The 21,301-nt window shown below is 39.7% G+C and overlaps 1 protein-coding gene across 1 annotated transcript in view; it reads left to right on the top strand.

The window, feature by feature from the left end:
• Window positions 1–21,301, top strand: part of SPAG17 (sperm associated antigen 17) — a 114,800-nt gene that overhangs the window by 76,052 nt on the left and 17,447 nt on the right. Inside the window, exons 26-37 of the mRNA XM_050708444.1 lie at window positions 604–977; window positions 2,644–2,773; window positions 5,847–6,067; window positions 6,999–7,143; window positions 10,174–10,328; window positions 10,740–10,916; window positions 12,001–12,122; window positions 13,159–13,289; window positions 14,903–15,030; window positions 15,426–15,608; window positions 17,957–18,070; window positions 20,374–20,419. Coding sequence (XP_050564401.1) covers window positions 604–977; window positions 2,644–2,773; window positions 5,847–6,067; window positions 6,999–7,143; window positions 10,174–10,328; window positions 10,740–10,916; window positions 12,001–12,122; window positions 13,159–13,289; window positions 14,903–15,030; window positions 15,426–15,608; window positions 17,957–18,070; window positions 20,374–20,419 — 1,926 coding nt within the window. The remainder of the gene's footprint in view (window positions 1–603; window positions 978–2,643; window positions 2,774–5,846; window positions 6,068–6,998; window positions 7,144–10,173; window positions 10,329–10,739; window positions 10,917–12,000; window positions 12,123–13,158; window positions 13,290–14,902; window positions 15,031–15,425; window positions 15,609–17,956; window positions 18,071–20,373; window positions 20,420–21,301) is intronic.

Below are 21,301 nucleotides of genomic sequence, written 5' to 3'. Positions count from 1 at the left end.
AAATATGCTCTGATCAATCTGATACAAAGTACAGTAAAGAGGATGCAGATGGTTTTCAAATATACAATTTGGCAAGGAGCATAAGTTCAAATACGAAATAGTTAAGGTGAATGGAACAGTTATGGACACATACATGTAGTGTCTTGACACAACTGCCTGTTATACTCATTAGCACAGTCAACACACTGCCATAATTTAATCTAAAAACTTTTATTTGTTCAAGTAGACAAAATATCTAAGTTCATTTTCCATTTAGTCTTAAATTTGGTGAAAGTAACTTTTTCTCTATTAGGGGAAGTTAGGAGATTCCTCTCACCAAATGTCAGTGTTCCAAAAGTTCAGCATCCATAATAAATCCTTCAAATTTCTTTTGTTTTCATGTGGAAAAGACAGACACCTCCACAGGAGTTTCTAATTAGATAACTGCTTTGAATTGTTCTCTGATAGAGACTGTCCCTAACTCCATGGATTACAGAGGAAACTGAGGAGAGTTACTTTTAATAGCTTAAGTTGAATACCTTCTGTAGACAACATGGTGCTGGGGGTTTTACACTGTTTGAGTGTGTGTTTAACAGTATTAAGTAACTGTGAATATGTTTTCAGATTTGAAAAGTGAGACCAAAGCAGATGAAGCCAAAGAAGAGGAGCCTGAGAAAGGTGAGACCAAAGCAGGTGAAGCCAAGGAAGAGGAGCCTGAGAAAGGTGAGACCAAAGCAAATGAAGCAATGGAGGAGGAGGTTGTGGAAAGTGGAGAGAAGGAACATGAGGTTACAGAAGGTGAAATAAGGCAAGAAGACACCAAAAGAAAAAAGGCGAAACAGCCTGCTCTGGAAATTCTTGTAAGGCAAAGTTATCCCCAAAAGATAAAGAACTCTCAACTATATACATCAGTGGCAAGTCATATAGAACAAGAGGTGTCAAGAGTCATCACTGGACAAGGAACTGTCGTAAAGTACATGATGGATGGATCTACCTGGGTATGTTCAGTAGAATTAATTGGAAGCAGCCTGTGTATGTGATTAGCGTTTAACTTGTGCTTGTCAGCTGACATAGAGAAGTATCCAGCTTATAGATGCAGGAGTTAAGTAACAACTGAGCTTTGCAGCTATGTCAAGATTTAAAATGTTCTTGGCTTTGTTCAGAATCAGAACTTAGGGTGCATGTGGAGCTTTAATGATGAAAATTTTAGGCACATGAACATTTAGACAACTTTGGGTTTAGGAAACAGCTGAATAAAGTTTTGAGAACTACATTCCTGGAATTAAACATCTAAAGTGTGGATTAGTTAGTCTTTGGGTATTTTGGCAACACAAAAGCATCCATATGTTTTTTCAGTCATTTTAATGGTCATACAGGAACCAAAAAAGACCTGATCTTCAGTCCTGCAGACACCTTCAGGTATCCTAAATTTTCATCAAAAAGACTCTATATTCCTATATTCCTGTATTTCTATATTCCTCCTTTGTTTACACATAGTAGGTTGGAGTGAATTTTTAGGTGCTATAAGTTAGATACCACTTTTGCAGATACTGTAATCAATCTACAAGCAATTATCTTTTCAAAGTCTAAAACTCTATGTGTAGTAAGCAAACAGATGAAACGAGTTGTCTGATTGTACTCAGAAACTATCCAAATTATTCCTTATTATTTCCTCAAGTTTGTTACAGTCTAAGTAGACCACAAATCCTAGTACAAATGCATTAGATTCATTCATTACATTAGATCTTAAACTATTTACCCAGGATTTCTGAGAAACATACGCATTTCAGAAATATACAAAGGAGCTGGCTGCTGTTTGTATATTCTCAAGATACAGTCTCCTGACAGAAGAAAATAGGTCATGTGCCTAGCATGATAGTAACACAATGCCTGCATATGCAGATTAATTGCCACCTTCTTTACATTAACTTAATGTCAATGAGTCATCAAAAATGGAATGCATACAGACAAGTACTCAAAAAAGAAGAAATGGTTAATTATCTTACAGTAACTGTAACTCTGAAGATGTGACTATACATTGTCCATTTGTTTTCCACGTTGTACCATCTTCTCCCCCAAATATCTGTGCTGTATTTGTAAATGAATTCAGAGATGATATGGGTAATTCTAGGCTTTATCTGCCACACAGGGAATATGCATATCAAAAGTTAAGCGTTATGGACAGTAGATTTCAGAAACCAGCTATGATAAGATAAATAACCATGACTACTTTTTATTAGCTGCCTTGATGGATAAAAAATCTAACAGCAATCCTAGACATGTGGAATAACTGAATACCAGATCAATATGGTGATATGGATGCATTACCATTGCTAGAAAGAGTGGTATTCATAAAAAGACATCAACCTTTGACCACAAAGAATAGCCTTTGCTTTTACAATGCCTATTTGTTACTAAATATAATCCCTGTTGATTACATATGTGAACTACAGTAATTAGCAGTCCTTTCTTTTTAAGATAGCTTCTTTATTTTTTGTATTTATTCTGGCAGTCTTACTTTTTTAGTTCTATCACCCACTATTCTAGTAACCCAATATTCTAGTCCCTATTCTAGTGACTATTATATTAGTGACACATACTTCTGAGATTTTTTATTAGTGTTTGAAATTATTTTAGCCTCTAATGTGTCTTTGCTTTTTGTAGATTCTGTTTGCTAATGGCACAGTGAGTAGGAGTCCTGATTCTGGCCCTGTCCTTCCACCGCCTGCAATTCCAGATAACACGGAACTGTTACCAGAATCAGAGCCTTTACCGGAGACCAGCTCTAAGAAAGGTAACATTTTGAGTGTTTCAGACAGATTTAAAGATAGCAGGGTTGATAATACTAAATAAAAGGCACTTTTCTTTAGTCTGAAAATTCTGCCAGTGTAAAAGTGAATTTTTATCTGTACTCAGCTGCTGTACACTGCTAATTTGATATCGTCATAGCAGATCATTTCTCTCCTACTCCAGTTTTCTTTTTTTTTTCTAAACTGCAAGAACTCTAAGAAGTAAAAGGTTATATAAGAACTACCTAGCTAGAAGAGTGACTTAACAGTCATTTCAAAGAAATCCTTGCAACTACGGTAGTGTGAAATCCTTACTTATGTGTTACACATAAGTTTTTAGTCCTGGTGTTGAGAAATGCTCTTTTCACAGAGGACTTGCAACATTTTTCTTTCTCACTGCACGTATTTCAAGGCACCTAATATTGGTCATTATCAATTGGTTGTATGGACTTGTGGTCTGTCACAGTATTCTCATGTTACTGTGTGTGGCAGAGAAAGAAACAAATGTTTGCTTATCATAGAATCATTTAGTTTGGAAAAGACCTCTAAGATCATCTAGTCCAACCTTTAACCTAGTACTGACAAGTCCACCATTAAACCATGTATCTAAGTTCTACATCTACATGTTTTTTGAAGACCTACAGGGATGGTGACTCAACTAGTTCCCTGAGCAGCCTGTTCCAATACTTTGCAACCCTTTCAGTGAAGAATTTTTTCCTAATATCCAACCTAAACCTCTCCTTGCACAACTTAAGATTTTCTTGTCTTATCACCTGGTGCGTGGGAGAAGAGACCAATCCCCACTTCGCTATAGCCTCCTTTAAGGTAATTGTAGAGCATGATAAGGTCTCCCCTGAGCTTCCTTTTCTCCAGTCTAAACAACTCCAGCTCCCTCAGCCACTCTTCATATGACTTGTGCTCTAAACCCTTCACCAGCTTCACTGCCCTTCTTTGGACATGCTCCAGCACCTTGATGTCCTTCTTGTGGTGAGGGGCCCAAAACTGAACACAGTATTCAAGGTGCAGCCTCACCAGAGTCAAGTACAGAGGAACAATCATTTCCCTAGTCCTGCTGGCCACACTGTTTCTGATACAAGCCAGGTTGCTGTTGGCCTTCTTGGCCACCTGAGCACACTGCTGGCTCATATTCAATCAGCTGTCAACCCCCAGGTCCCGTTCTGCTGTGGAACTTTCGTGCTACTTTTCCTTCACCTTGTAGCGCTCTGTAGAGGTTGCTGTGCCCCAAGTGCAGGACCCAGCCCTTAGCCTTGTTGAACCTCATATGGTTGGCCTCGGCCCATCGGTCCAGCCTGTCCAGATCCGCTTGTAGAGCCTTTCTGCCCCCAAGCGGATCAACACTCACACCTAACCTGGTGTTGTCTGCAGACTTACTGAGGGTGAACTTGATCCCCTCATCCAGATCATTGATAAAGATACTGAAGAGAACAGGCCGCATTACTGAGGTCTGAGGGACACCACTAGTGACCAGCCTCCAACTGGATTTAACTCCATTCACCATGACTCTTCGGGCACAGCTACCCATCCACTTTTTAACCCAACGAAGCGTACACCCATCCAAGCCATGAGCAGCCAGTTTCTCAAGGAGAAAGCTGTGGGAAATGGTGTCAAAAGCCTTACAGAAGTCTAGGTAGACCACATCCACAGCCTTTTCCTCACCCAATGAGTGCGTCACCTTGTCCTAGAAGATCAGGTTTGTCAAGTAGGACCTGCCTTTCATAAATCCATGCTGACTGGGCCTGATCACCTGGTTGTCCTGTAAGTGCCTCATGATGGGACTCAAGATAATCTGCTCCATGAGCTTCCCTGGCACTGAATCCAGACTGACAGATCTGTAGATTCCCAGATCCTCCTTCCCGCCTTTCTTGTAGATAGACATCACGTTTGCTAGCCACCAGTCAACTGGGACATCCCGTGATAGCTAGGACTGCTGATAAATGATGGAAGGTGGCTTGGTGAGTGCTTCTGCCAACTCCCTCAACTTGCTTCATACCTCAGAGTGTGGTCCCATATCACTGTCAGTGCTACATAGTACAAAGAATAATTATGAACTGTCATAACATTAACTTATAATTTATTGGAAGCATGTGAATAAAAATTGCTGCTAAAGAGAAGTCTTTCAAAAAAAATTTTCTGATTCATCCAGTCCTGTATCCCTGTTGTTAGGATATTCCTTAGGATATCTGGAAGGATGATTGAGAACTACTCTGACAAATCGTCTTCTATTTTTTTTGTCTCAGTATCTGTGGCCAGTGTATATAATTTATTACTTATCCTTTTTTTATAATCACTTTTTCCCGCCACCTTTCCTCTCTACTGTTTAGTCTTGACAAACTTACAGTGAATATTTGTATCTTTTTTGCATTTAGTTGGCTAGGATTTGTATGCTGTAAACTTTCAGAGTCCTGTCCAGACTATGCTGCTGTCTTTTGCCTACACTTCGTCTAGTTCCTTTTCTTGAATATGGGAGGCCAGAATTCTCTATCGTATTTTTGATAAGATCTCTCCATTACCTTTCATGATATAATCTGCATCTCTTTTCTTCTGATGTGCCATAGGTTTGGATTTGCCTTTTTTGTCACTGTACTTTCACACTGATAACTTATATTCATTCTATATGGATGGTATATCCAGGTCTTTGTCTTATTCAACTGCTGCAAACTTGTCTGAAGCAGAAATCATTTCTATTAGTCCTTTTTTCATAAACTTCTTTCTATTAGGTTTTATCAAATTCCTATTACTTTAGTCCTCAAGCTCATGGGATAGTTTGGGATGTCTTTTTTTCCTATAAGCCATTCAGATTCTGTTCTGCATTGATAGTGCATTCCAAAGTCACGTTATAATCAGATATCATTAGCATGCTGTTTGGCTTTATGTGTCATTAATAAATATATTAAAGAGCACACCTTTGAGTAGCAGCTCTTGTAATTTCCATCTAGTCTGGTAAATCATTCTTTCAATTCTGTCAAAGACAGTACTCACAGAAATTCTTCAGTTGATTGATTTTGTTTTTTGCCTTAGAGAATACAAAATCTAATACAGACATTTTTGTTTCTGCAGGAAAAGGAAGTGACAGAAATGGTGTATCACACCCAAACAAGGATGAAGTGTCTGAAAATACCATTCAGGGTCTAGCTGATTCTGACCAACCTAAGAGGAATCAGGCAGGAACCTGGATAACAACAACCCCATTAGGCATTCAAGTGGGCACTGAAGGAGCAAAACGAATGGATCTGGAGCCAATCTTAATCTATCAGGCAACTGACCCAGCTGATGGAACGGTACTACTATTTTTTGTGTTATTATAGCACTCTCTACTAAGCTAAGAGACAGAGATGCCATCATCTGTTGTAGGATGTGTTCACAGAATCATGGAATCAGAGAACCACGGAACAGTTTGAGTTGGAAGGAACATTAAAGATCATCTAGTCCCAAACCCCCTGCCATGGGCGGGGACACCTCCCACTATACCAGGTTGCTCCAGGCCCCATCCAGCCTGCCTTTGAACACTTCCATGGAGGGGGCATCCCCAACTTCTCTGGGCAACTGGTTCCAGTCTCTCACCACCCTCACAGTAAAGAATTTCTAACCTAATATCTAATCTAAATCTACCCTCTTTTAATTTAAAGCCATTACTCCTTGTCCCATCACTACACTCCCTGACAAAAAGTCCCGCCCCAGCTTTCCTGTAGGCCCTCTTTTAGGTACTGGAAAACCACTATAAGGTCTCACTGGAGCCTTCTCTTCTTGAGGCTGAACAACCCCAACTCCCTCAGCCTGTCTTCATAGGAGAGGGGTTCCAGCCCTTTCATCATCCTACATGGCCCTCCTCTGGTCATGTTCTAATATATCCTTCTTGTGCTGGGGACCCCAGAGCTGAACACCGTACTCCAAGTAGTCATCACTCCAGCTGCTCATTGACATAGAGGGTAGTAACCAAACCCCTGTCTGTGGCACCAGTCCTTAACCATCTGTTGATTTGCTTGATTTTACTGTTCTTTCAATACAGTTTTCAAAGATTTTGTTATTACACTGTTACTAATATAAAAGCTGCAGATTTTGAAGAAAATGTAAATCCTCAGTGTCTGAACTAGATAAAGTTGTAGTAGTCCAGCTTGTTCAGAGTTTCAATACATATCATCTTGTATTACTGTTGTTGCTGTTAGAGGTATCTAAGTGCTAATATATATCCATATTCCTTCATTCTTTCAGGTTATGACTGTACGAGATGATGAAGTAATAATCGTTGAGAAGCTGGATGGTAGCAGAGTAGTAGACCATGCTGATGGTACTAGGATCACAACTTTTTATCAAGACTGCAAAGAACTTTTTATGCCTGAGGATAGTGAGGAAACAGGTAAAATCAAAAGGGGCGCACTTATGTCTTCTTTATCTTGTGAACCAGATAATTGTCAAAATATACTTAAGAAGGCTCATGTTTGTAGCCTAGATAACAAATCCAATGATGCAGTCTAGACTAGGTTTGCCTGCCTGGTCTTTTTTTTTTGCATCAGTATTCAGTGCAAAATTTACACTGCAGCAACAAGCAAATTTCCTTCTTTTCACTTATATATTTGTATGACCCACCTCACCATGAGAACACAGTGCCTGAGAGTTTTGTTATCTTCATTGCCCTCTCTACACCTATCCTGATATAGCATGTGAGCTGATTTGAGTCTTAACTGAATACATATATAAGAGCCGGGGCATCCTTACAATCCCCAGAGAAACCGTGGACTCCACAACCTTGGAGATATTCAAAATTGCATTGAATATGACCTTGGAAAATGCCCCATGTAGATACATTTGCCTGAAACAAACGAGGCTAATGGTCATCCATGCTTCTTCTGGCTGGCAGTGTATTCTGTATGCTTCATTCAATTGCTGGACAAGTTCTGTCTTCTGTAATTAATATGAAGTGTATATTGACTGCGTCAGTCTCAAGCTGACAAACTGTTCAAACAAAGTAGGAAGTTCTGGTTGTACAGGGAAAGAATTATTTAGTTAATAGTGTGGAATTTTAAAAATCAAAACAGTGACCTGTCTGTTCAATGGGAAAGCACTGGCCAAATTAATGCACCAGTTTGATTTGCTTTCCATCACTTGTGCTGCTGAATAGGAATTCCTTTGCATCCTAGAGCATGTATCACAGACATTAAGAATTTGAGTTATCCAACTTGTATGTTACAAATATCCAGATCGTTATGTTTAGTTACATACTTGATAAATTAGAATGTAGTCTCCTGGCCATCCTTAGATGAATGAACTTGCTGAGGCGATCAGCTCTGGTGCAGGTGGGTTCCACAGTGGAGCTGGGGATGGTGGTGTACAGGGGGGTTTCCTGAGCCGGGGAAGCCCCAGGGGAGCACAGAGACCCACCAGGGGCCAACAACTCACACGAGCAGCTGACGAGGTGTGGGCACAGCCAGCAGTAATGGCAGCCACCACCCCCCTGTCACATAAGCAGCCCCTAGGGAGCACGGCAAACAGAGTGGGCAAAAAGGGCATGGTGTGGCAGTTGGCATGGCAGTTTGGGTGGGAGGGCATCGCTTTGAGGAATGGCCATCCCACTGGCCAAGAGGGAGGCGACAAGTACACCTTAACCCTGCACCCAGATCTGCACAGTCCAAGGGCACTCACCCTACCTGATCCTCAAGGCAGAATGGTGGGCAAAGACTGTGGCACTGGCTGCACCATCTACTCCAGTGGTGGCTAATGCCTCTACCCAGACAGAGCTACTGAGGGGTGAGGCTGCAGTGCAGACCTCTGACTGCTGCAAGTGCCTAGATCTTTCCTTGGGGTAGGGACAGGTGGCAGACCTGCCTGCAAAAGGTGTGCCCAGGTGGAGGACCTCCTGCACCAGGTGTTAGAGCTGCAGGAGGCAATGACAAGGCTGCGTAGCATCAAGGAAGCTGAGGAGGAGTTAGATAGCTATATCCTAGCATAGTCTGCAGAAGACCAAACAGCCCACGACCAAACAGCCTGAAATTCCCTCACTGGCACTCACAGAAGAGAGGGGCGGCAATAACACAGCAGAGTGGAAGCTGGCAACAACAGGAACCAACAGGAGAAAGTCTTCCCCCAAAGCCTGAGGTGCCCTTACGGAACCACTTCACCCCTCTGCTGACCGAAAAGAAAAGACCCATTGCAGGGAGGGTGGAGCTGAGTAAGACAACTTTGGTCTGCTCCCTTCATATCAATTAGTCTAACTAGGAAAAGGTTACAAGTGATAGTAGCAGGAGACTCTCTTCTGAGTGGTACAGAGGCACCCATCTGCTGACCTGATCCGCTCTTGAGAGAAGTCTGCTGCTTACCAGGGGTTCGTATCAGGGATATCACCAAGAGAATGCCAAGCCTTGTACAGCCTAAGGACTATGATCTGCTGCTGCTGTTTAACACCAGTGATGGTGTTAAACTGGATGCCACTGATGCAGCCAGGAACAGTCTGTGGAGCATCAAAAGGGATTACAGAGCATTGGGAGCAGCAGTAAAGGACTCAGGAGCAGAGGCAGTTTTTTTCAACAGTTCTGCCGGTTAAAGGGAAGGGGATTGAAAAGGCCAGTCAAATCTGGCAAATAAAAAGATGGTTACAGGACTGGTGCCACAGACAGGGATTTGGTTACTACCCTCTATGTCAATGAGCAGCTGGAGTGATGACTACTTGGAGTACGGTGTTCAGCTCTGGGGTCCCCAGCACAAGAAGGATATATTAGAACATGACCAGAGGAGGGCCATGTAGGATGATGAAAGGGCTGGAACCCCTCTCCTATGAAGACAGGCTGAGGGAGTTGGGGTTGTTCAGCCTTGAGAAGAGAAGGCTCCAGTGGGACCTTATAGTGGTTTTCCAGTACCTAAAAGAGGGCCTAACAAGAAAGCTTGAGTGGGACTTTTTGTCAGGGAGTGTAGTGATGGGACAAGGAGTAATGGTTTTTAATTAAGAGGGTAGATTTAGATTAGATATTAGGTTAGAAATTCTGTACTGTGAGGGTGGTGAGAGACTGGAACCAGTTGCCCAGAGAAGTTGTGGATGCCCCCTCCATGGAAGTGTTTAAGGCCAGGTTGGGTAGGGCTTAGAGCAACCTGATCTGGTGGAAGATGTCCCTGCTGATGGGGGGGGGGGGGGGGGGGGAGTTGAAATTAGATGATCTTTAATGTCCCTTCCAACCCCTACCATTCTATGATTCTATGAATCTTCCTATATTCAATAGAGAGTTCAAAAATTCTAAGGTTGCATAATGCTTACACAACAAAATTATATGATAAAGGATGTTATCAAAAGTTTGAGGGTCTTTTACTGACCAGACTTTTGAGAGAAAATGCAAATTGAGTCCTGAGACTGTGCTATGGTTCATTTACTCCAGTCTAGTTGTTCTGTATTAATTCTTAGATGAACTCTCAGAAGCCATCACAAAGAAAGTGAAATATGTACGAGTAGAAAATCCCAAGTTTGCTACTGTTACAACAAATTGTGAGGATGGTTCTTGTTGTACCATCTTTGGAGATGGGACATCTGTTATAGCAAAGCCACAGGGAACATATCAGGTGGGAGTTACTATATTTCGTGACAGTGATATTTATCTGTGACCAGAGTTCCACACCATCAGCTTTTCTCACCTTGACTATTTTAACTCCCTTCTCTGTAGCCTTCATGAATCTTATGAGTCTCTCTATTTTATACTCTGCCAATGTTTACGTAGTTACTCACAGCTGTATAGTAAATTTATTTCACAATCTTAAATTTTCTAAAGGCAAAGATTTTACAAAGACTAGCATCAGCTTACTCTTATCATCTTCTTTCTTCCTCACCCTCCATTCCCTCAAAACTGTATGTTTCAGTAGTAAAGATCTGAGAGCTCTCCTCTTGATTTGCACCTGTTCTTTATTTTTATGCTATATCTAAGCTGAATATTTCACCTTTGAGGACTGAACCTCATCACTTTTTTACTGTGATAGGTTTTACCCATCAAGACAGGCTCCCTTTTCATTGATGAAGATTGCACAGCAGTTTATACCCATGAAGTTTACAATTTCATCAGCAAGAAGGAAGTAAAACAAACAGGGAGATATGTTATGAAACACACTTCCAGCACTATCTGTGAGGCGATGGATCCTGAAGGAAATCTTTTCAAGGTAAAATACATGGAAGGAAATGAGTCTCTGCATTTTAGGTAATTTTATCTCATAAACATTTTTCAGTTAGTTTGTAGCCTTCTAGTACTAATTCTTAAAGTAGCCCAGCTAGCCAGAAGAACAGTTCCTGAATCAGATCTCTGAAATGTTCTTGAGAACATGACAGTTCTCAGGTTTCTCTTTTTTGGTATTTCCCCATTTTAGAAAGATTAAAATAAAACACATGGTCTGCAGTTTACCTCACCTGTAAAGCTACCTTAATTATTGACTTATAGCAAAAAAAATCAGCTCTGCAAATGAGGATTAAAAATGAGAGAGGCTATTCACTTTTCAGAAGATCCATAGAAACACTCTAATCTGCCTGGTAAGGCAAATATTGTTGTAAAATTCAGTCTTTAAAGTCACACTGTTTGTGCTGCAATCCTTGCACACCTAAGACATGCTTTTGAGCTAGGTTAGTACTTATCTTTGAGTTCATTTAAGTGTCTGTGATCCACATACTGTTTTCCAGTTAAAGGTTCTAGTTAAAGGTTGTGACATCCAATTGTAATCATTACCATTCCTATAGATTATGTGTGTTTGTAATCACATGCCTTGATAAATCCGATATAAAGTACACTAAAGAGGATATAGAGGGGTTTCAAACTTACACAGTTTGGCACTGAGACTCTCTTGGATATACATTGGCATTATGTGAGAAATATCCCGATGATTTTCTAAGACAGGGTCTCTTGTGAAGCTAATTTATTCGCAATTGCAATGGTAGGCATCCTGCAAGCAGGAGCATGCAGCAGAAGTGTATCATAGCCCTATGTCCGCTATTACCTGATGCTTGTTTCCTTCCCTGTTTCCTCATTGGCTGAGTACTACAGTTTCACAACCTACCCAATGCTTGTTACTATGCTTTTCTTTTTTCACTGTCTTCACTTTTTTTTTCCTGTGAATTTCACATCACTCCACCTGAAATATGATTTTTTTTTTCCTCTCTTTCACTGGGCTAGATCATATTACAGTCCAGCAGCAGTAAGTTACTGTTTTAAATAAATCATGAAACTCAAATAATTTTATATAATTTCAATTATAGGTCATGGCTGATGGCAGCACATCTGTGGTTGTTCCTAGCATGGGCAACAAGGAGAACAGAAGTTCAGCATCAGTACTCCCAGAAGATAAGAAACCTATCATTTATGATGAGCATGTCCCCAGGTAAACAGCACGAGTTCAGGTTTTGTAGACTGACACTTTCTTTGTTCAGTACTGTGTATCTACACACTTGATGTCAACTTCTTGAAGTTCCATTTTCTTGTTTTGTCATCAAAATGCTTTTTAATTTTTGCCATCTAGAAAAGAATGTAGTTCGAAAGCCATTGGATTTGATCGGTGTGGTGGGTTGACATTGGCCAGCTGACAGACACCCACTCAGCTGCTTGCTCGTTTCCTCTCCTTGACAAGACAAGGGCAGAAAATAAAATGGAAAAGCATGTGGGATAAAGACATATTGCATAACAATTACTGTCATGGGCAAAACAGATTCAGCTTAGGGAAGAATAACATAATTTATTGCCAACTAAAATAGAATTGGATGGTGAGAAACAAAGACAAATTAAAACACCTTCCAACCCAACCCTTTATTTTTCCCCAGCTCAACATGACTCCTCTACTTCCTTTCCCTCACACACCCTGAGTGGTACAGGTGTATGGGGAATGGAGGGTGGTGGTCAGTCCATAACAGTTCCTCTCTGCCTCTTCTTCCTCCTCACACTTCTCCCCTGCTACAGCATGGGTCCTATCCATATGCTGCAGTCCTTCAGGACAAGTCTGCTCCAGTGTGGGCTGTCCAAAAGCTGCAGTTCCTTAAGGTAATATCCACCTGCTCCACCATGGTCTCCTCCATGGGCTACAGGGGAACTTCTGCTCCGGTACCTGGAGCACCTCCTCTCCCTCCTCCTTCTCTGACACTAGTGTTTGCAAGGTTGTTTCCCACACTTTTTTCCTGACTCCTCACTACCTGCACAGCATTCGACCCTGTCTTAAATATGCTTTCCCAGAAGAGGGTCCGGCTTGGCTTCTGGGCTCAGCTGTGCACAGCAGCTGGGGCCATTGCAGCCAGCTGGAACCATCTGTGTCCAGCATGGGGCAGCCCCAGTCTCTCCTCACAGAGGCCACCCCTGCAACCTCCCCCAGTGCCAATACTTTGCCTCCTGTGTTCAATACAATCGGACTTCTGTGGATGACTCTCCAGGTTCTTCGTCATCCAAACGGATGGTTCAGGAACTGAACTCCTACGGAGCAGGGATGTAGAAGAGTATCTCGCTGAGGCTTCTAGAGATTCAGCTGCTGTGGTCTTGCAGGAACCTGTACAAGAACATCCAGGTAGGAAAACTTAATTTATTTTCTGACAAACTAGTAACAGAAAAAATTACAAAGGTGGGATCAGAAGTTTCAAAACTCTTATTTGGAGAGGAAATTTGAAATGTTTTTCCCCACATAGACAGGCATCCAAACTTCTGGCAGTGAAGCAAAGGGAAGGAGCTTGTGCAAAAACTCTGGGAAACAGAGAATTAAATGAATGACATTTTGAAGGGATCAGTGAAGGAACAACTGGTGTATCTTTTTCCACTCTCAGATACGCACACAAAAGCATTTACCAAATGCATAGATTGTCTGTGTGTTTCCATCAAAAATATTGAATATATTGCAGTTTTCATTTAATGATATAGTTGTGTTTATCAATGAAGACAATGATGCTCTGTTGTTGACCATTAGTCTAGCTGTTAGAAAGAACAAATATGTTATTAAGAAGCTGGAAAAATATGACTGAAGTAGGAGAAGCCAATACAGGGTTGGTACTTGGCACCAACCACCCCATTACAGCAGTGCAAGAATTTACAACCTGAAATGGCTGATTGTGAAGTTAGTTAGAGATACTGTGTTTCTATAAATATACTGTGGTATAACAGGTAGATACTTATAGTAAACATATCTTGAAAAAGACAGAAATATATGGTTCCCCTAGATATGGGGGATGATAGTAATGACCAGTTCCTCACCACTGTATAAACTGACTGGAATAATTTTGTCATGGGAAAAAGGAAAGAGAAAGGGCACTGAGAGAGCCAAAAAAGATAGGGAAAGTGGAAATCTCAGGAAGATGGAGAGGATGCATACCAGTGAAGATCCCAGCCAAGAAAACCTGCTTGCAACCAACAGTCATTCGTAATGGTGGCATTTCAGTATTACCTCCAAGGACTCTCATTAAAGTATTACAATCACAGGTTAAGAGAAAGACAGAGGAAGAGTTCCATGTTCGATGTTTTCTTTGGATCCAGCTGTTAGGATGCTCTTCCAGATTTCATACTCTACCTTTCCCTGTACACTATTTGCACTGATAATGAGGCTTTACAATTTTGAATCATTGTAACAAAGTACCTCCAGTGGCGATATCAGAAGCCCAACAATGGGATAAATAAGATTAGGGTAGGGGGACTTTGGGTAAGAAAAAATATTTTGAAAAACTTCAAAATTAGTCAAAATAATAAAAAGAGTTAATAATTTATCTCTAATGGAGTTCATCCAGTGACCAGACTGTGATGTATAAAACACAGTAAAGAATTATGTTTATTCTGAATATGATGTACATCTTCTGAGATTAGTATTCAGTAAACTTGGACCAATGGTCTGTTCTTTGTTTGGGATATTGCACACACTATACAACTGAGCTGTTACCCAAGACTAAAAGCAAGTAGTGTTGGCAGTCAGTTGTTAAACATGGTCTGAGTAATCCAAAGCTGTCAGCTATTCTACAATCACCTCAAGTGATCCAATATTACCTATAGCCATGTGTATCATATTTTCACATTGACTTTTACACCTGATAATAAGTTTCTTTATACTTATGAAAGTATATTTTTTCTGGAGGTCTGAAACATTTGTCCATCATTTTTGGATTCAAACTGATTCTTACTAAAATGTGCCTTTGAACCCAGGTGTTTTAAGTATTACTGTCCTCCGCCCTTTGCTTGAAGCCTCTCCCTGGGTAATGAAGAAAGAACCAGAGAGTATTGTTCCTCCAAATCTTCAGACAAGGACTTGGAATACATTTTCTCCTCATGAGGTATAACTTTTTCAAAACTGTCTTTTGCTGCTTAAGCAATATCAGATGTTTGCTACAGAGGGGGAAGTGGAACTCTAAACAATGTGACATTAAGTTCAGTTTATTAAGCAAACAAAGCAGAGGGTAGGCTGTGTCAGGGAAAATCTAGGCAACTTGTGTTTCGTTTATACTCAGTGAGGTGCTACAGCAGTTTTAAGGAGAGTTCATTTTTCCAGATGAAGAGTTTGTAAGATAGATAAATTGTGCCTAATAATCTACAGACTTGGTTGTCTAGATCTATGATGTTATAAGCAGAATATGTGCTTTTCAGCCGAGATAGTCATTACTGATACCTGCATTTAGCCAGTAATATAAATAGCCTCTTGCTCTTTTTCCTTGTTTTTGCCTATGTTCAGAGGAAGATCACAGATCCTCCAGTCAGAACACATATTTGGAAGGGTCTCCACATCGAATCTAAAAAGCAGCCGTGCTTGCCAGTACCTGTGCGAAAATGTCCTAATAAACTGCAAATCCGTCAGCTGTTCCAGTATGAGCCACTCAGTGACGAACTGAGAGAAAAGCTACAGCTTTCTCTCAAGGTAGTACAATCATATTTGCTTCATTCTTCCAATGAGCAACAGAGAACAGACAAATCAGGTGACATGAATTTATACATATCTGAGACAAGAATTCTAATACTTTTGAAAAACAAACAGCATTTCATACATAGACAGGTGCTCTAAGAAGAATGTATTTCTGAAGCAGCTCAACTCTCCTCTCCCATCCCTTTTGGAGCTTACTCTTCTATGCAAATACATGGGGTCCAATCCAGTACACATCATAGATAGTATACTAACAAATAGTGTCTTTTCTGTCAGTATTGTTATCTGTTAGTTTAACTTTGCTTAGGGTTTGTTTTCCTGCACAAAGCCTTGAAAACTTATATTTATAATGTTGTACAAGTATTTCTAACCCACCATAAATCTAGTTAGCTTAGTGAATAAGTCACAGAAACAGTAGTCTTTGTTACCAGTTAGTTTTCATGGATCAGTACTGAATATTTCTAGGTTCAAGTCCAAATTCCATCACTGTTCATGTCTAGCAAATAGCTGTGTAGTCTTCTGATAAAGTGTCTGCCCATCCCTCTTTAGTGACTGGTTCATAAAAAGGTAAAAGTTGCACCTCCTATTTAAGCGTTCTCAGATAGGATCTGAAAATTCTGCTGTTGATCCTTGCCAGCAGTTCCATACTTCACTTCTCTGTTTTGGTATAAAACACCGATTTATTTAATTTGCACTGTGAAAATGCTCTTAAAACAGATTTTAGAGTTAAAAACACATTATTATTTACCAACTAGGGAGTAACAAATTTACACGTTCTATAACTTAATTATTTAACATATTTTGATGATGGTATTGCAGACTGAATTTCAAAATTAATGGCGTGTGAAATCTGTGAAGGTAGTAGCACATTGTAGCTTGTTAGACTATTTTTTTCACGTTACAAAGTAATAGAATATCATTGACAGCTTTTCAGCCCTGGCGTGGTTTGGAACATACCAATCTAGCAGCATTAAATTTTATCCTTTTACAGTCTATACATACATTAAAATGATTCTTTAATTTGCACGCTGATTTTTCGAAGGCAACACTCTAGAGAAAAAAGTTCCAGACTGAAATCCCAACTTAAGTCTCTCCATTGACCAGATCTGTTTTGGCTTATAGAGAAAGAATACTTTGTTATGTCGGGAAGGAAGAATTGCAGTTATTGGCACTGAAGAGACATTTGTGAATAACTGCATTAATCTGAAAAGGAAAAATCCTCATTGCTTATATATCAATGTCCAGTTAATGCATTTCTCCAGAAATGGGTATCTTAAATTTTTAGCCAAATAGTCACTTTGGCAGAACCAAATCAATATCTAAAGAAAATGTATTCTTCCTTTTTCCATCTACTTGGAGAAGCATGAAGGAATGAAAAAGAACTGGAACCGGATTACTTCTGCCAACCTTCTCCGTTCATAAAACTCAGTATTGCATGTAGCTTTTTAGCAGGGTGGTGTGTTAGTGCAACCCTCTGTAAGGACCCTTTTTTCCCTCCAGCTAATCTTCTATAGCATAAAGAAATGTGGACAAAAAAAGCGTCCTTTTCTTTAGCACTCAGTGTGATTTTGACAAAGTAAACTTGTGTGTAGAAGCAGAGTTTCAGACACTTTGAGATATTTTTTCAACTATGATGTTGTAAATTTCCTTTTCCCTAACAGAGATCAAATGAAAAGGAGAGAAAGACCACAACTGGTGTTTGTTAGATCATCTTTTATTCATTAAGCTGATCTTAATAATGTAATCAAATTGTTATTATTAATAGCAGATAGATATTTACTCAATACATTCTTTTATTCAATCACATAGTTTACTCAGGCACTTGTCACTCACTCATACTTGCCTGGCTTGTACAGCAGCTGGGAGGCCATGCCTGACTGCATACTGAGAAGCAAGGGGTCACAGTGGTGCACCAGGGGATTCTAGGTAGCTCATCACCACCCTCTTGGATACGCTCCAAGTCACACAGCTTATTGTGGATGCTAATGTGTGCTAGCGGCCTGCTACAGATTCAGCAGATGCATGGTGCCATCAGTTTATCAGTTCTTGCAGATTCAACAGTATTGCTAGTCATGAGCGTTGATTAGACTTTGGCAAGATGTTACCTGTTGCCTTCTTAGCAAATACATCTCTCTTAGACCTGGTAGGTTTTTGTAACTATTTCTCCATATAAACCTCTAGATAACCAGTGACACAGATTCACACAGAAAGGGTCTTTATGACACTGAGAAGTACATGCATTCATTGCTTCTGCAAATCTTTTTCTCTATGTATGTGTCCATTAAGTCTACGTCTCGAAAGCATACATCTGCCTCTTTCTTGTTCTTTTTCCATTGTTCCACAAGGAATACATAGAAAACATTTTAAAGCAGGAAAGTGAGCTGGAAGAGATGAATGTAAAAGAACCAAGAACAGAAGATGAAAAAGAGAATGCTGCAAATCTCCTTGATCTGGTTACGGTGAGAAAAAATACAATTTTAAACCACTTCTTTCCAACAAATACGTTGTATTGTGTTGAAAGTGTCATCCTTAAAACACATCATAATCTATTAATAGAATAACAAATGTTTGGATAGCACAATGCCACCTCTGCTGTAGTTTAGTGGTGAAGCAGAGCCACACTGAGCATTGATCTGGACTACTGAACGTCACTACTGCCATTCTTGTTAAGCAATGCTGAAAACAGCTTATGAGTTTAGCCTCTTCAGAATGATACATTCCCAAACACCCAGGTCAAAAATGACTGAAGTACTTGTGTCTCCCAGAATTAGGATGAGAATGTTTCCAGGCTGTTGTCACTGCAGCTAAGAAACTTGTCTTTCAGTCACTGCGACCTCCATACAAAGGGTTAAAACCTGGTTTTGGGGTAATCCAAAAACAATCTGGATCATTACTACTTGCCTCTGCCTGTATTTTGGGCGCACATGCTCTGTTAATTTGCACAGCAAATTAGACTGTGAGAAGAAAAGGGAGAGGAATAGGAAAGGTGGGAAAAAGGAGAAGAGGGACTTGGAGTAGGAGTCAGGAAATGGTGAGGTTAGTGGGAGATGTGTGGTGAAAATAAACTAGAGAAGTTCACGCAGCAAAAGTGGTTGGGCATTAGAATGAATGAAAGAGACACTGTTTACATCTTATGTTAAGAATGATCATATATGTAGTGGTCAGTTTGCTCTATTTCAGTTCTTTAAATCATTTGTTTCCTACAGGTTTCTTTAAAATTTGTTACTTTGTGTTATGTTAATTCACGCGCTAGACTTTTAATAGTTACTAAAGTGTTTTCTTTTTTAGTCTCATTTAGGAAATGTTTTTATTTCTATTTAGTCAAATAATAAGCATATAGTGAATTCAAACATACTGAATTTAAAAATCTGGCACTTGATTTAGTCATATTAGTGTAAATATTCACTACTAAATGAAGTATCCACCTCTCAAAAGTGAGTATATTCTAGCAAACGAACATTGTCTTAGGCTTAGAGTCTGTGTTTTAAAACTTGTCTTAATGTGCAAAAACAGTGAATATGAAATATTTCCAGTGTTAAATGCTGTTAAAGTCCTTTTCCTAGCTCTCTGGATTTTACTCTATTTTTCCTTACAAGCTTAAAACAAACATGTAATTCTGTAATTCATCCCTGAACCTTTTAGGCAAGTAACCTTAATTTGCTGAAACAAAAAGGCTATTTTTTGATATTACAAGCTTCCATATATATTTTTGCTCAGCACTTTTCAAGTGACATTCAAGTTTAAAAAGAGAGTAGAGAAAAGAGACACCTAGCAAAAAAGCAGGCGGGAACTCACAACCTTTCTGAAAGGAAGATTATAGAGAAATAATCTTTTAGTAACTCAATCAGCTTCAGTTCTCTAGGCAGACATTCATGTGTTTTGATGATAGTCAGGTGCTGAATCTAACATGCTACTCAGTTCCAATGGCCTTTTCTAGTGACTAATCATTTTTGTTTGTCCTGGCTGCCATGAACACATTTCCAGGTACAGATTTCACATTAGACAACTATTCTCTTACCAGTAGAGTCCCACTGTGGACCTTCTGTGACCCAGGAATCAGTGCCACACTCCTCCCAAGTCTCCACTGTTCCCTAGCTCTGTTACAACCTAGGTTGCCTGGTCATAAGAACTCTGGCTTCCAGTTAACTGTTTCGGGGCCAGCATGAAAATAAAGGAAATATCTTACTAAAAGTATCTCGCACCGCTCAAACACTTTACTGTCAACCAGCCTCAGGAGAGGTCCTCATTAATGAAACCTGCAAATTCCTGAACACAATTCCTATTTGATTTCTTGTGTCCATGAGTTTTAAAACTGGTTCAAATCCTTTGCAGGAGGATTTGAGTTTGAATATGAACTGGCTTAATTGGTTTAATAAACAGCAACCATGTAAAATATGAAGCCACCTGTGAAGTGCATCATCAAGAAAGAAAAAAGTATCTGTTTAGACCAGGGAAATTGTACCTCATTTCCTTTTGTCCCAGCTATTGTTTTCTAACACACTGAAATACCTTCATTCCTGTAGTCACATTCTCAGGTAACAGAATAATAATAATAAATTAATATAATAATAATAATTATAATATAATATAATAAATAATAAATATAATAATAATAATAATAATAATAATAATAATAATAATAATAATATATAATAATAATAATAATAAAACAGAATAATGTTTGGATTAGAAATCGTTTGAAGAGGATGCTATTGTGAGATCTGTTTCTCGCCTAGTCACAGTTATTCGTTCTTCCTTGCAGTCCTTCCCTATCTGGGAGAAGTCATCTGAAGATCTCAGTGCCAGAGGTAATAAAAATTGAATATCTATCTTTTAAAATGATTGAATACCATAGTAAATATTAAAGTACAGTAGTGGTATTTTGAAAGAAGTAACACAAAAGTGAATTAATCTGTATGCTACGTACATGCTTCCATCTCTTTCATTTTGAGCATGATTTGCTCAGGGGTTGGAACTAAATGATCTTTAAGGTCCCTTCCAACCCAAACCATTCTATGATTATATGATATTCACAGGTCGTTAAAAGCTTGTTAGCATCAATGATTCAGTACCTCTAAAAAAACACTTCCTGTGTTTAGGCATGTGTATTTGTCATTTTGATCCACATTTCCATGTGTGTACAATTTTCTCAGGTATAAGAACTATGACACAGCTCTACTTGGTTAATTTTATACATATATCAATATTTCAGATAGGTTTTTCAAAGCAACTGAGTAAGTCCTGGCTGTTCATTACATTTGAAAATCGTGTCTCAAACAATCATCTTTTTCTATTAGTCTTGTCTGAGGGAAAAGAAGGGCCAATGTACTAGAATCATAGAATATCCTAAGTTAGAAGGGGCCCACAAGGATTATTAAGTCAAATTCCTGACTCCACAATGGACTACCTAAAAATTAAACATATGACTGAGAGCATTGACCAAACACTTCTTGAACTCCAGTAGGCTTGGTGCCGTGACCACTGCCCTAAGGAGCCTGTTCTAGTACCATCATGTCAGTGAAGAACCTTTTCCTAATATTGATTGGATATTTTCCTAATATCCAGTCCTTGGCACAGTGTCATGCCATTCCCTCTGGTCCTGGTACTGTCACCAGAGAGCAGAGCTCAGCGCCTGCCCCTCCACTCCCCTTCGTGAGGAAGCTGTAGACTGCCTTGAGGTCTTCCCTCAG

The sequence above is a fragment of the Cygnus atratus genome, chromosome 1 (genome assembly GCF_013377495.2).
Source record: "Cygnus atratus isolate AKBS03 ecotype Queensland, Australia chromosome 1, CAtr_DNAZoo_HiC_assembly, whole genome shotgun sequence".
NCBI classification, from domain to species: Eukaryota; Metazoa; Chordata; class Aves; order Anseriformes; family Anatidae; genus Cygnus; species Cygnus atratus.
This window is presented reverse-complemented; position numbering and strand designations above follow the sequence as displayed.